General features: G+C 37.9%; 1 protein-coding gene across 1 annotated transcript in view; it reads left to right on the top strand.

Moving 5' to 3' along the window:
- POLN (DNA polymerase nu) overlaps positions 1 to 14,877 on the top strand; it is a gene marked incomplete at both ends in the record, with an annotated part of 105,722 nt that overhangs the window by 27,562 nt on the left and 63,283 nt on the right. The window contains 2 exons of the mRNA XM_082482556.1: positions 328 to 381; positions 633 to 698. Coding sequence (XP_082338682.1) covers positions 328 to 381; positions 633 to 698 — 120 coding nt within the window. The remainder of the gene's footprint in view (positions 1 to 327; positions 382 to 632; positions 699 to 14,877) is intronic.

Genomic DNA, 14,877 nt, shown 5'->3' with positions numbered 1-14,877 from the left:
AAAAAGTGTGGGGTTCTTTTTGTGTGTGTGTGGCTTTTTTGTGTAGTTTATTGACCTGTGGATATAAATTGTAAAAGAATAAATTCCAATAGTTCATTTACTAGTATCTGCAAAGACCTGGTTTTGGGGTATAAGCCAACACTTACCTAACTTATGCTAATAGGTCAAGTTATTAGTGAGTATACATCCATTATTTACTAAAATAAAGCTATCTTTTAAAAAAAGTCTATGAAAAAAGTTAGTATGCATTTGGAAACTAAAATCTTTAATTTGAAAAATATCTTATTTTTATAAACAAGCGTTTATCTAAACTTTTATGTAATTTAGGTTCATAAGATGAAATCAACTTATGTGGATGGACTACGAATGTGCATGAGAAAGGTAGACATATAAAAAGCCTGTAAAATATGGTGTTTCAAATAAATAGTAAAAGGATGTGAAATGATTGCAGTGTCTACAGTTTAAGAACTTTTATATTTGGAAAATTATAAAGTGTTTCTTTTTGATATTTTTTTTTTTTTTTAGTCTTGATTGCAGTGAGTTTTTGTTGCTGATACTTATATGAAATAAAGCTTTAGATGTATGTCTTCATCTTTTTCTTTTTGAGGATTTTTCCTTTACTTGACTTACAGGGATTTATTTCCTCTACATGGAATCAGACAGGAACTGTGACTGGCAGACTTTCAGCTAAACGTCCAGTAAGTGAGCCTATTAAAAGATTTACATTTTAATTAGAATTAAAAATTAATATTACTTATATAAAATATCTAATTTTTTAACACATGAAATGTTTGTTTTCATCTAATTCTAGCAGTTGTCATACTTCATGTAAATGGTGGACAGAAAAAGCTTATTCAATGGGTATTTTACTCTAGAACATTTATTCTTATGAATGTTTTCTGTTATTTGTGGATCAGAGTTTAATATTATTAACTGAATTCGCACCCTCTAAGCTTCCACTGAGTACTTCTTCATAATGTGTTCCTGGTGTTCATGAACCACTCCTTGTAAAGGATTGTTGAGCCCTTGGAGATACCCTGGGGATTATGGGGAAAAAAAGGAAGTTCTTTTCTTCTGGAATTTGGCTTCAGGCCTCATAGCAGTGAAGGGCTAAGGTGGCTATGGTGTTGCTATGGAAGTCTTGCCAGGTGCTTATATGGCTGTGACACTTGGGCTCTTTGTGCTTCCTCTCTTGTCTTTGGCTATAATGATCTCCATGTACATGCTTGTGGCTGGAATATATTTTATTTTACTTTCTGGACTGCTAGAGGCATGTTATTTTGGTGTCGTGTCCCGTCCCCCCCCCCCCCCCCCCCCCCCTCCCAGTGGCCTTTTTAAGGGCATATTTGAATATATCTTACTGTATCATTTTACATGGAGCTTAGGAAGCATACTAACCTTTGACTGAAGGGACTGGTGAGGCTTTTTGCATTCCACTTCTGTCACAGCCCACAGCTGCATGGGTGAATGTGCAGGACCTGTGTGGGAGGAGACAGGGTTGCAGACTGCTACAAGGGCTTAAGTCCAGGCATAGGCAGGGGAATAGCAGTAGAAAAGTAGTGACTACCTAGCTGCTGAAATGTTCTGTTTGATTTAATCATTGCCTTTCTTAGCAAAGACCTGGCCTCTGGCCATGTAGGAGGGAGGGAACTGATGCAGAGGTGGGACTTGGCTCACGAAGGCTAGAGGGAATCCATGAGGCCATTGTCCTTTTAGCTTGTGCCCAAAAGTATTGTTGGTTCTTAACCGTGCAGGTTTGAGTACTGCTTATCTGTCTATGCAGGGTACTGGCCTTAAGCTTCATGGGTACAAATGACATGAGAAGCTTTCTGTAATCTTGGATGAAAGGCTGTGGTCTTCCACAGCTCTATCTAGGAGTAGAGATATTAGATGTAATGGTTATGTTGTGATCACTTTGCATGGGTGGGCTCATGGGGCTTCTTGCAAGTTCTGACTGGTATGGTGACTTTTGGAGTTCTGGCAGAAACCTGTCCTGGGAGGTTCTCATCCTCACAGTACTGGTGACTTCCTTAGCTCTTCTTTTGCCTATCTTCACAGTTTAGGTTTCACTTATATCTTCCTACCCTCATGGTACGTATTTCCATACAATTTGTCATCAAAAAATTTATAGGAAGTGCGTGTGCTTTTTGTTGAGTAAAATACAGTGTCTAGGATTCTGAATTAACAATGGAATGGGGAAGTGTTACTGTGCTCCTGTTTCTCATGCACTCATATCGAGGAAAGTGACAGGAGAGAATGGAAAAGATGATCATGAAGGTCACAGTTTGCTTAATATTCTGAGGTGATGTGCAGGCATTTACAAGTCAGAGCTCAACAGACAGCTGTCTTGAACAACTACATACAACACAAGGTGACCTGTAGGCCGTCATGCTAAAAATGACACAAAACCTACTTTTCTTAAAGGTTGTTTTTCTCCAAAATAATGCTGCTAAAGTTAGCATCCAGGGTTGCCTAAGGCTGGCTTTTCCTTATAAGGAAAAACATTGGCATGGCTTCTTTTGTGTGTGAAATGTTTATGGAACTTATACCATCTGTTTCTGAATCATTTATTGATATAGAAGATATACTGCAGTGCCCAGTCACTTTACTAAGTGTTAAAGGATTGGAAGATTCTTACCAGAAATCATAAATATTGTAGATATTTTTGCAGTTACTATGATGTTATGTCAAATTTTAGTTGAATATTTGCTGATGTAGTGTATTTGTAAAATGCTTTAAGGAGTGATTAAAGCCAAAGGTAAGAGTAAATCAGATAAAGCGATAATTCAAATAGAAAAAACATCCAATTTGCTGCTTTTGTTGTGGGAGATGGAGTTCCAAACAAAGGTTTCTTTATCTTTCATTTGTTTTGTAAAGGTAATGTGTCTATCTGTCATCTTTTCTTTAAGGCATTAAATGGAGTCCACAATGGATTTACTCAGATTTAAGGGGAAATGACCATACATTAGGTACAGAGCAGGATTTCTCTTTCAGATAAACTCTTCTGTGATCTTCTTTCAGACAAATCCACATCTGATGTATGGATAATGTATATTTTTGGCTTTATGTGGTTTTCTCTCAATAGATATAAAAATTCATGTGAATAAGTTTGACTTCTGTATTGCAGCAACTTAGAGGAGGTTTCTTCACAGAACTTTACTTCAGTGGCTCTCCATGTATACCTCTATTTTAATTTAACTGTGCACTTCATTTCTTCTCATTTGGTTTCTTCTACAATACGTGTGCTGCATAATTAATGCATTTTTCCACAAATAAGTGTTACATAATAATATAATACATCATTAAACAGGGACACATTTGATATTGTTGTCTCCTGTTATAGTATTGTAACTGGTTTTGCTACTCCATGAGAATCTACATATCTGAAACCTAAAAGAAATATAAACCCTACAATTCGCTTATGACTATTAGGGGAAGTTAATTAGGTTTATTATTTGAATAGGTTATTTTAAATTAATATTTGTATAAATATATTAGTCTTGTCTGCATTAAGATACTCCTTTATTATGTAGCTCATAGACAGCTTTCCTATTAAATATATTTATTACATTCATAAAGAATTATTTATGTTCTCCAAACCTACCTTGAAATACCGCTTTTCAGCTTCTCACCTTTTAAAGCAAAAATAAGTCATGACAGAGGTGGAAAGGCATAAAGCCAATTAAGATCAAGCTTCTTTCAGAATGAACAAAGAGAAATCCTAACTTGAGATAGAAAGATGGCATATAATTGGATGTTATAATTTGGTTTAAGATGTAAACTTCATTGCTAGAATCAGATATTCTGTATTAAGGTTTCTTTCCTCCGGGCTTCTGCGGCAGAAAGATCTGAAATGCTACTAATGAGTTTACACTTCTGTACTTCAGAAGATGTTTGTATCGTTAAACTAAAAAGCATAAAGTGGTGGGCTTCAGGGGGAATTTCCTTCCTTTTTAGTAACAAAAAGTCAAGCTGAAGATAAATAAAAAATAAAAGATAATTTGAAAAAGCATTTCTATTTCTCCTCAGGAAAAATGCTTTTACTAGCTTGTCCAAAAAGGCAAAGAAATAAAGTAATTTAACCTGTCAATCAGAGAAGCATGTTAGCCTTTAATTTTGAAAGAAGGAATATAATTCAAAAGAGAAACTAATTAGAGTATGTTGAATGTTAATGTGCTCAAAGAAGGACCACAAAAACCTGAGATACTGAATATACCTCAGTCTTTCCAACAGATATAAGTAATATTTTCTGACAGTGAATGCATGATGGAGAATTTCATGCTTGTTTATTAGCAAACATGTGTTACTAATAGTGTTTAGAATATGAATAGTAAGTTACCCATCTGGTTTTCTTTCTAATGGAAGAGACAATCTCTTGGACCTTTGCATCAAAACAATTTAGAGTCACATTTTCTAGTCAGTACAAACAATTGTCACTCAAATGATCTCATATACTATTAGAGAAAGACGGAGCTCGCGTGCTGTTTGTTATGGTTGGTCTGTGTTCTCTGACTATCTCCTGCATTCAGAATGTGGTTTTGTGCCATGTTTCTTTTCAGTATATTTATTCCAATACTTGAGTCATATGCTGATTATGACTGCACTAATATCACTAAAATAGTATCTCATTTATTTTAGAGTTTTGACGTTTTCACAATCTCTTTTGTTGTTGCTTTATTTAATGTATATTTTAGTGAAGGCTTTAGCATTTAAAGAAACTGTATTTACAACATTGAAGATGTTCTCTATTTCCTCTCTTTCTTCCTCACTTATCACTGTTTGGTGATAGGGAAATCTTACTTAAAAATGAGTGAATGAGTATCTTGATAAGACTTTAGTTCAGTTGTATTCACGATGAAAATTTGCACTATGTTAACACAATAATAGGATCTTCTTACTTATTGGTGTGGCAACTACAGTGTGAAAAGTCACTGTTAGTCATATAACACTCAAATCTGATGCTCCAGAACATCGTCATGTTGATTTAATATCCAAATGGAGAAATAAGGTTTCTGCATCACAGACCTTTGTTCTCTTAGCATCTCGAGTACACATACTATCCTTTGCTATGATATATGCATGTCTTTGGCATTCTCTTTAGTAATGCTCCTGATCTGTATAAATTCATTAATCTCATGGTGTGTGGTGTATCCAATACCTGGACTACATTGTATAGCATAATGTTTTCCATTTTGCTTAGTAAAGCTTGGAGCATCATCTGGGCTGTAATTCTGTAGTAACAAGAGCAGTTCAATCATGTATATAACTTTTCTTCTATTTGGGATTATCTTTGTACGTGTAATTGTTCTGCGTGTTACTTAAAGATCATGTGTAGCCAGTATAAATCTGCTTCTGTGTGTTTATCAACATACCAAATGCTTGCATTTTGTTTATGCAGGGTAAGGTAGGGAGTCTCTGATTTCTTCACCAAACTAAACATAAGCACAAAAAATATATAAAGCAATTAAAATTAAGAGCTCAAAAATTAAAGATTCTATACAACTTGGAAAAACATCAGCTAAAGTATTTTTAGCACAGTATGAAATAATGACTGGATGCTGAATTCCTCATTCACTCTCCTTTAGTTTCTGGCAAAAGGCTCCTCAGAGCCTTGTGGAAATAGGAGAAAAGTTACTGTAAAATTTTGCTGTGCTGGAGAGATGATGACACAGCATATTGAAATTCAAAGATACTGTATTTCAATACACTATGTATAAATTAAATTGACATCACTTGAATGTGTACTGCTGTTGAATGAGCTTTGTTAAGGTAGTTGGTTATATGCTGTTTCATTTTATCCTTTGAATGGCTTTTGCCAGCAATGTTTTGGGAACGTTGCCGGTAGAAGGCAAAATTATGCACTGATCATGTTTTAGAAATCCATGCTGGAATATAGCTACTTCTACTGTCAGGTTACTTTTCTCTAATATGAATGTAACTGGAGCACATAGCTAACAAGAAACAAAATTAGCATCATCTTTAATCAAAACAAGTGGTTTTTTTTAGCTATGTAGTTTTCACTACCTTACATAAAACACCTTACAAATTAAAAGGTGTTTTAAAGTGAAGTAATTATAGTAATACCTATTGCCTGGAGTATTCTGTTACAGAAGTTAATCTATACACTGTGTTGTGTCTCTTGGAATTTTAAGTGATTCCATGGGCCTATTTGTTATGACATTGTCTGTTGGTACCTCTTGTGAGTTGATTAAGACTTTAGAAATTCTGCTTGAAGATTTTTTTTATTCTTCATATGAAGTATTCCATTAGTGGAATTTTTAGATATACACTTTTAGGAAATACTCAAAGCTTGGAGACTTATGTTCTGAGAGGACAACTAAAAAAAAAATATCTCAAGCACACAAATTATTTCTTGTCTTACAAGCTCTCAAAAGTGAGAGAAGTTAGCATATTCCTCTAATGGCTGAATTCCTTTTTGCAAGGACAAAATGTAGTCTAATTCTGATCTCAGCATAGGTTTCATTATGTCTTACTATACCAAAAGTCTCTAAATAATTTATTTTGCTATACAGCGTTCTGCTACTGTACATTGTTCTTCTCCCATTCTGTATCTCAGTCAGCAAAAATTGCATCAAAAAATCTGAGAGTTCTGACAAGACAAAAAATGGAGGAGACAGAAATGAAGAATGATAAAAAGAGAATGGATTGTAGGGGAAGATCAAAAGTTAGGTACAGCAAAAGAGACTTCTTGTCTTGGTTGGTCCAGTTTTCAGACAGTATCGATTTTCAAAAGCTTTGTTGTTAGCATCCCAAAGAATTTCAGGAAAACTCTCTCTGTAGCTCTATTTCCCTATTACATTCAACTTTCTCTGAAAGTTCTTTTTCTTCTGTGTCAATGAGTGGAAAATTTGCCAATTATTTATTTCCTCAGCATCCTTTCATAAAACCTCAGGAAATTTCACCCAGAGTTTTGAAGATGGATGCACTCTCTCAGGTTTGGAACAACAACTAGTCACTTGTATAAGGGTCATGCAAGATAGACAGAATAGGACAGATGTCATCTTGATGACCCCCACGTGGCCTTGTTGTCCTTAGTTCTACTGTACTAACATGATTGTCTACTGGCTGTGGCTCTTAGGAATTTATAGTTAAAAGTACCACTTCTGTCAAATCAAGAATTTTCCTTTCCTCACTGTGAGCAAAGAGACATTGGTTATTTACGTTTCCTTTGACTCCTTCCGTTAGCCTTGCGTTCATAGTAGTTTGTAGCCTTTTAAGAGGAGTTCCCTGCTAACATATCCTCAGTAAGTTCATTGGTATCTGGAACAGTCTTGTTTGAGATGCTAAATGTTACTCTTCCGTAAAACAACAGTTACATCTTTTCTTTAGAGAGTAAATTCCTCCAGTCTGGAAATCTTGTAATTTTTCATGTGTTTAAAGGTCTAGTATTAGTACCTTTGGGCAATATTCCCTTGACATTGTTTACTTTAAAGCTATAACATACAGCTAATATACAACTAGTACAATATTTACTAGCTCCAACTGCTGCTAAAGGGTTGTTATCTGTATGCCTTAGCACTGTTTTTTTCACCAAACCCAAATCATATCTTCTTGGAGTTCATCCCAGAGTTTACTAGCCTCCCATCTTAATGAACATTAAATTAACAGATATTATATTCTGAGTAAAGTTTTCTTTCAGGAAAATGAAATGAAACAAGTAATTAAATTTAGTCAGTTTATATATGGGAAATAAAAGCGGTCTTTGCCTCTTTGAAATATGCATAGAGCTGCATATATACTAACTCCCTTGCTTGCTGTGCAAAGGTTAGCAATCTCACTTGGTATATAACCAGGCATCTGGGCTGAACCCATGATTTGACAAAATAATTTGTCACAGAAAATGTCAAATCGATAAGTTAGTAAAATAAAATATTTTTTGCTATTGTAAAAATTACTTGTAGCAGCACAAGAGAAAGAACTCAACAACATTATTACCTGCGGTCATTGCCAGGTCTAAATTTTAAAGAATATGGCAAAAAGAGGATTATTCATAGGAAATCAAATACACTATTCTTATGGGCAACTCTCTAAAGTAAGAAGTCAGTATTTTTGGTTGCCCTTTTCTTCTTCCCTTGTATTCACTTTGAAAGCTGCTTAAGCTTGTGGGAAGGTGATGGATTACTTCCAAGTCTCCCACTTGACTGACCTTGATAATTCTGTGCTGCTGGGTAGGCAAGAGGGGAGTGCATTAGCTTAGAATGATTGTTCGCTGCTGAAAAACAGTAACTAGTACCAAAAATGAAGAAACCTTTTGCCAGAAGTCTGTATGATTCTGTGTTTTTTGACAAAGAAAATAGATGTCTTTAATTTTTAACTAGCCACTAGGTGGCAATTGCAGACAAGTCAAGATTTGCGTAGGAATGCTTGTACACATACATACCAGGCAGGTATGGTGACCTTGTTAATTTTCATATTTTCTCTATTTATTGAGCTACATGCTGTATTTTAAAAATTAGATCTTCACACTGTCTTGAAATTGTGTCTCATATAGAAGTCACAGAAAATAACTGTTTATTCCTTTACAATAATAAATAAATGCTGCTAGGGAAAGTGATTAATATGGCAATTTTCCAAAAGACAAATCATGAAGGTTCTGGGTTTTGTCTTTATTTCTGCTGTATAATTTCTCATAAGTGAATTGCAACCAACTTTGGAGGTACCAGGTAAATGGAGTAAATTTGATGTGAGTGCCCTCAGGACTTGAAGTCTTGTTGTTCTGCATTGCAAGAATACTACTTTGGGCAGTGTGCAGTTTTCCTTGCTATTTCGTCAGCAGCTTTGGCCTTTTAACAAAGGAGCAGGCAGAGTGTTGATGGTTAAGGAAGTAGCTCACTGAACCTGTGCTTACATTTCTTCTCAAATCGATTAACTGAGCTATGAGAGCACGATTTATCGATAGGTGTGGTCCCATGTAGAGCAAGAAAAGACACCTGAAAAAGAAGGAAAAGGAGTGAGAAAACTTTGAAGAAACAAGTGAACAGGGGAAAAAAATATAAAGCTCAAAGGAGTTGTCATCTACCTATCTATTATCATGTAATGAAGTCTGGTCTTACAGACCAAAGTATTACTTCTGCTCCAAAAGTAATACAATGCTAGTCATCAAACAGATGCCATGAATTTAAAAGCTTACTTTCTGTTTCATTGTCTAGAGCTGAGTTCTTGTTCTAAGAGTACAGTAGTGGCCTAATTATTTTCATAAACTTTCTGGAGAAGAAGATACTAAGAGAACTTCCAGAAACTTTTGGATTTATAATGCTTCAGTTTTTGCTGGAGTGCTACATTTCATGAGGTAAACTAGAATTTTGCTGCTATTTACTTTGTTTCAAACAGAAGAGAAAAATCTGTGTTTTACTCAGGTATTAGGAAATAATTGATTTCCTGAAGCAACAGCTATTAGAGTAATTAAATCTGAGACGATCACAGTCCCAGTGAACATTCTTACTTATAAGAAATGCAACTAGTTTTTTGCTGTTTTCTGCTATTGGTAGCCACAGTAAAACAGTATTTAGTTTCTCTGTTGTCTTTATTTTGCTGTAGTGTTTGGCACTATGCCTCACTGTAACAGCAGGTGGATTAGTTGCAACATCAAAGGATATATCCATTATCACTTGACTTGGTCTAACTGCTTCCTTATATCTGTTCAGTTTAACTCCTTACCTGTTTTTGATCTTCTCTCGTGCCACATCCATACTGTATACACTTATGAATGGATACTCTTATCTCAGTAGTAAGTTTTGTCTCTGTTCTTATTTAAAAATAAGTCCATAGACCAGTGCAGGAATTAATCAGAACCAAATGTCCATAGAATAGTCTGCAGACACCTCTGTGCATTTCCATTAATTTCAGTAACTTATTGTTTTTTTTTCCTGTTCCTCACCCTGCAATTTGTAGGTCTTCAGACAGGCACGTTCTATAGATATTTAGAAATGCAGATCTCAGCAGTTAGTAGATTAATGAGCCATTTTCTAGTAAAAAAAGATATAAGGCTATAGATGGCTTTGTATACATATATAGACATCTGTTTCTAGGGAGTTACCAGGGTCAACTGAAGTTATTTGCTCAAAAAATAGCAATTTATGTTACTGAAAATGTATATGGAGAGGAAGAGAGAGGTATGGGTTAGCTGAATCAATATAAACAACAGAAAGGGAAATTTAACATAGGAAATATGATCAACAACCCTACTTGACATAGACTGAGAAATAACTAAAATGCACCACCAGCCTCTGTGATTAGGTGAAGTCTAACTCTACTGACTTCAAAGATAATTTATCCAAGATACATTTGTATGCTGTAATCCTTGAAATAACTGAAATAACGTACTGGATTTTAACCTAGGAAGGAATCAAAAGTCAATTGCAAATGTAGATGTAGAATTTTGGATACCAAAAATGGAAAGCTCAATAGAAAGTGTAACTGATTGAGAATAAATTCATCGAACTGGGAATTGTGTATTATTTGTTGGATTTTGATTTTGGATTTTTTTTTTATTGATAGTTCTGCTCTTTGATATAATGACTTTCCTTATGGATTAGAGCATCCTTTTTGCAAGGTTTGAATGCTTTCTGAGAAAGCTGTGTTTGTGATGCTCTAACAGAAACATCAAGAATGCATCAATTCTGCGTCTCCTTGCCAAAGTGAAGTGTCTCATTGTTTCTGAATGGCTCTATATACAGAAGCTAACAGTGTAGGCAAGAAGTTATACTGTCTTCATCTGAAACAACAGACAAATGTAGAACAGCTTTTAACAGAGGTACTTTCAGAACAAAGAAAACAGATTTCTAACCTGTGCTAAAACACCAGAGTAAGGAATGCATCAGGATCATCAGTCAGGATGGATTGTAGTGGCAAAAAAATGAGATCATGGAGGTAGGAGGAAAGAAATGAGCCATCTGTTTTTCAACATGTGCAGTTTTAATCTAGTGTTCCTAGTGAGACTTTTTTTTTCTGCCATGCCTATGGTCCCTGCTTTTCCAGCATGATGTTTTCTGAAGAGTTTAACTAAAAACCAGTGATCCAACAACCATCTAGATGCTGGGAAAATGTGTCAAGTAACTGACATTGTGAAAGAGGTGATGAATTGATGGAGTGCTAGGTCCCTGTGTGGCAGGTCTGCTGCCAAACAAAGGTGTCAGCTTTGGACACCCAGGAAAAAGGCAGCCAGTCTGTGTTTATCGTACCCAAGGTGACTTCAGGGTAGATCAGTTTCAGTGCTTTTAAGTTTGATAACTGTATTACAAAATTTAATCTTTAATGACTTAATGCTTGGGGGGGGGGGGGGGGGAAGGGTTTCACAGACAACAAAAAGATGTAAATGAAAATGGTACAGTTTTAAGGGCATGAGTGTGTGTGTGTGTGTGTGTGTGTTGTCAGCTTTCTACCAGTCATGACCTGAGAATTCAACAAAGCCAAGTGTCCTGCACTTGGGTCACAACAATCCCGTGCAGCACTGCAGGCTTGGGGAAGAGTGGCTGGAAAGCTGCAGCTTTCCCTGGCAGAAAAGGACCTGGGGGTGTTGGCTGACAGCTGGCTGAATATGAGCCAGCAGTGTGCCCAGGTGGCCAAGAAGATCACCAGCACCCTGGCCTGTATCAGGAACAGTATGATGAGCAAGACTAAGGAAGTGATTTTCCCCCGTACTTGGCGCTGGTGAGGCCCCACCTCAAACACTGTGTTCAGTTTTGGGCTCCCTTACTACAACAAAGATGTTGAGGTACTGGAGCACGTTCAGAGAAAAGCATCAAAGCTGGTGAGGGGTCTAGAGCAGAGATCTTATGAGGAGCAGCTGAGGGAACTGGGGTTGTTTAGCCTGGAGAAAAGGAGGCTGAAGGGAGACCTTATTGCTCTCTACAACTACCTGGAAAGAGGTTGTAGCAAGGTGGGGTCAATCTCTTTTTTCCCTAGTAACAAGTGATAGAACAAGAGGAAACAGCCTCAAGTTGCACCAAGGTAGGTATAGGATGGATATTAGGAAAAATGTCTCCAACGAAAGGGTTATGAAACACTGGAACAGGCTGCCCAGGGAAGTGGTTGAGTCACCATCAGTGGAGGTATTTAAGACAGGTAGATGTGGTGCTTAGGGACATGGTTTAGTGGTGGTTTTTGGCAGTGTTGGCTTTACAGTTGGACTTGATGATCTTAAAGGTCTTTTCCAAACTAAAAGATTCTATGAAAACCATGAAAAAAGGAAATCTCCATTTATATAATCAAGTAGTTATTGTGTTGCAGGTTTGCCAAAATTATTTATGACGCTTGGATGTACATTTTTGCATGCTTTTTCTATAATCAAGACAATACAATTCTTAGAGCTTGCATTTTAAGACATAATGCACCAACTGACTGCAGTTTCTGTAAAATATTTGTTTCTGTCTTTAATCTTTGAATTTTAATGTTATGGTACAAGTGTACTTTATATATATTATTTAAAAAAAAGTTGCTTGGGGATGAAACTGGAGTCTTTCTATGACTTTTCACTGCCTCATACTATTGAAGGCTTCAATTCTATCTTGGTCAGAAATCATGTGAAGTAAAAAGAGGGATATGGGATACACGGATTAATCAATTACAGTAATGTTATAAAACAGAATCATAGAATCACAAGATAGTTGAGTTTGGACAGGACCGCTAGAGATTGTCTAGTCCGACCACCCCTGCTCAAAGTAGGGTCCGCTAGAGTAGGTTTCTTGGGACCATGTCTAGTTGGGGTTTGAATATTTCCAAGGATGAAGGCTTTACAACCTCTCTGCGCAAGTTGTTCCAGTGTTTGACCACTGTCACAGTAGAAAAGCTTTTTCTTATGTTTAAATAGAATTTCCTGTAATTGTTTGTGACTACAGCCTCTTGTCCTGTCATTGGCAGAAGAATCTGCCTCCGTCTTATTTACTCTCCTATCAAGCATTCTGAGCAGAGGGGAAGGATCACCTTTCTTGACTTGCTTGTGATGCTTTTCCTGATGCAGCCCAGGATGCTCTTGGCCTTCCTAGGTACAAAGGCTTATTGCTGGTTCATGTTCGACTTGTTTTTCACCAGGATCCACAGGTCCTTTTCTGCAAAGCTGCTTTCCAGACCGTGAACACTATGAGATCCTGATAACCCATTTCTCCAGACTCTTGAGGTCCCTTTGAACTGCAGAGCAGCCATCTGATGTATCAACTACTCCTTCCAGTTTTAGATTGTCTACTGTCTTGCTGAGGTTGCACTCAAGCCTCTCAATTCAGGTCATTAATGGAGGTCTTGAGCAGTATTGGCCACTGGGGTACTCCACTAATGCCTGGCCTGCAGCTGGTCTTTGTGCCACTCATCAAAACCCTTTGAACAAGGCAGTTCAGTGAGTTTTCAGTCCACCTCGCTGTCCACTTAGCTAGCTTGTACCTCATCAGCTTGTCTATGAGGCTTTTATGAGAGATTGTTTTGAAAGCCTTGCTAAAGTCAAGGTAAACAACATCTGCTGCTCTCCCTTCATCCACTGAGATAGTGACTTCATCACAGCAGACGATTGTTGGTTAAGCACGATTTCCCCTTTTTAAATCCATGCTGACTACCCCAGATCATCTTCCTGACTTTAATATGTTTGCAAATGTCTTCCAGGATTATTTGCTCTATGCCATTCCCAGGAACTGAGGAGAGGTTGATTGGCTTGTAGTTTTATGCATCTTCCTTCTTGCTCTCCTGGAAGAAAGGACTGACACTTGTGTTCTACCAGCACTCAGGAGCCTCCCCTGATCATCAGAGACATTCAAACCGGGACCTTGGCTTCATATGTCACGGAATCACGGAATTTTCAGAGTTGGAAGGGACCTCTAGAGATCATCTAGTCCAACTCCCCTGCTAAAGTAGGATTGCCTAGAGCACATTACTCAGGACTGCATCCAGGTGGGTCTTGAAAATCTCCAGAGAAGGGGACTCCACAACCTCCCTGGGCAGCCTGTTCCAGTGCTCTGTCACCCTCACCATAAAGAAGTTTTTCCGTGTATTTGAACAGAACTTCCTATGTTCTAACTTGTGCCCATTACCCCTCGTCCTGTTACTGGGAACCATTGAAAAGAGCCTGGCTCCATCCTCCTTCAACTCACCCTTTAGATACTTGTATGCCATAATAAGGTCTCCCCTCAGCCTTCTCTTCTCCAGGCTAAAGAGTCCCAGCTCTCTCAGCCTTTCCTCATAAGGCAGATGCTCCAAGCCCTTAATCATCTTAGTTGCTCTTCGCTAGACTCACTCCAGCAGTTCCCTGTCCCTCTTGAACTGGGGAGCCCAAAACTGGACACAGTATTCCAGTTGTGGCCTCACCAGTGCAGAGTAGAGGGGGAGAATGACCTCCCTCGACCTGCTGGCCACACTCTTCCCTATGCATCCCAGGATTCCATTGGCCTTTTTGGCGACAAGGGCACATTGCTGGGCCATGGATAATTTACTGTCTACCACAACCCCCAGATCCTTCTCCTCCGAGCTACTTCCCAGCAGGTCCGCCCCTAACCTGTACTGGTGCTTTACATTCTTCCTCCCCAGGTGCAGGACCTTGCACTTGGTTTTGTTGAACCTCATGAGGTTCTTCTCTGCCCAGCTGTCCAGCCTGTCCAGGTCACGCTGGACGCACGGCCCTCTGGGGTGTCAGCCACCCCACCCAGTTTGGTATCATCAGCAAACTTGCTGAGGATACACTCTGTCCCCTCATCCAGGTCATTAATGAATATATTAAACAAAACTGGACCAAGTATTGACCCCTGGGGGACACCACTGGTTACAGGCCTCCAATTAGACTCTGTGCCGCTGATCACAACCCTCTGAGTTCTGTCCCGCAGCCAACTCTCAATCCACCTCACTGTCACCTCATCTAGCCCATACTTCCTCAGCTTCCTA

This window comes from Vanellus vanellus, assembly GCF_965231255.1.
Source record: "Vanellus vanellus genome assembly, chromosome: 4".
Taxonomy (NCBI): Eukaryota; Metazoa; Chordata; class Aves; order Charadriiformes; family Charadriidae; genus Vanellus; species Vanellus vanellus.
Note: the sequence above shows the minus strand (reverse complement) of the source record. Positions and strands in the feature narration are given on the sequence as shown.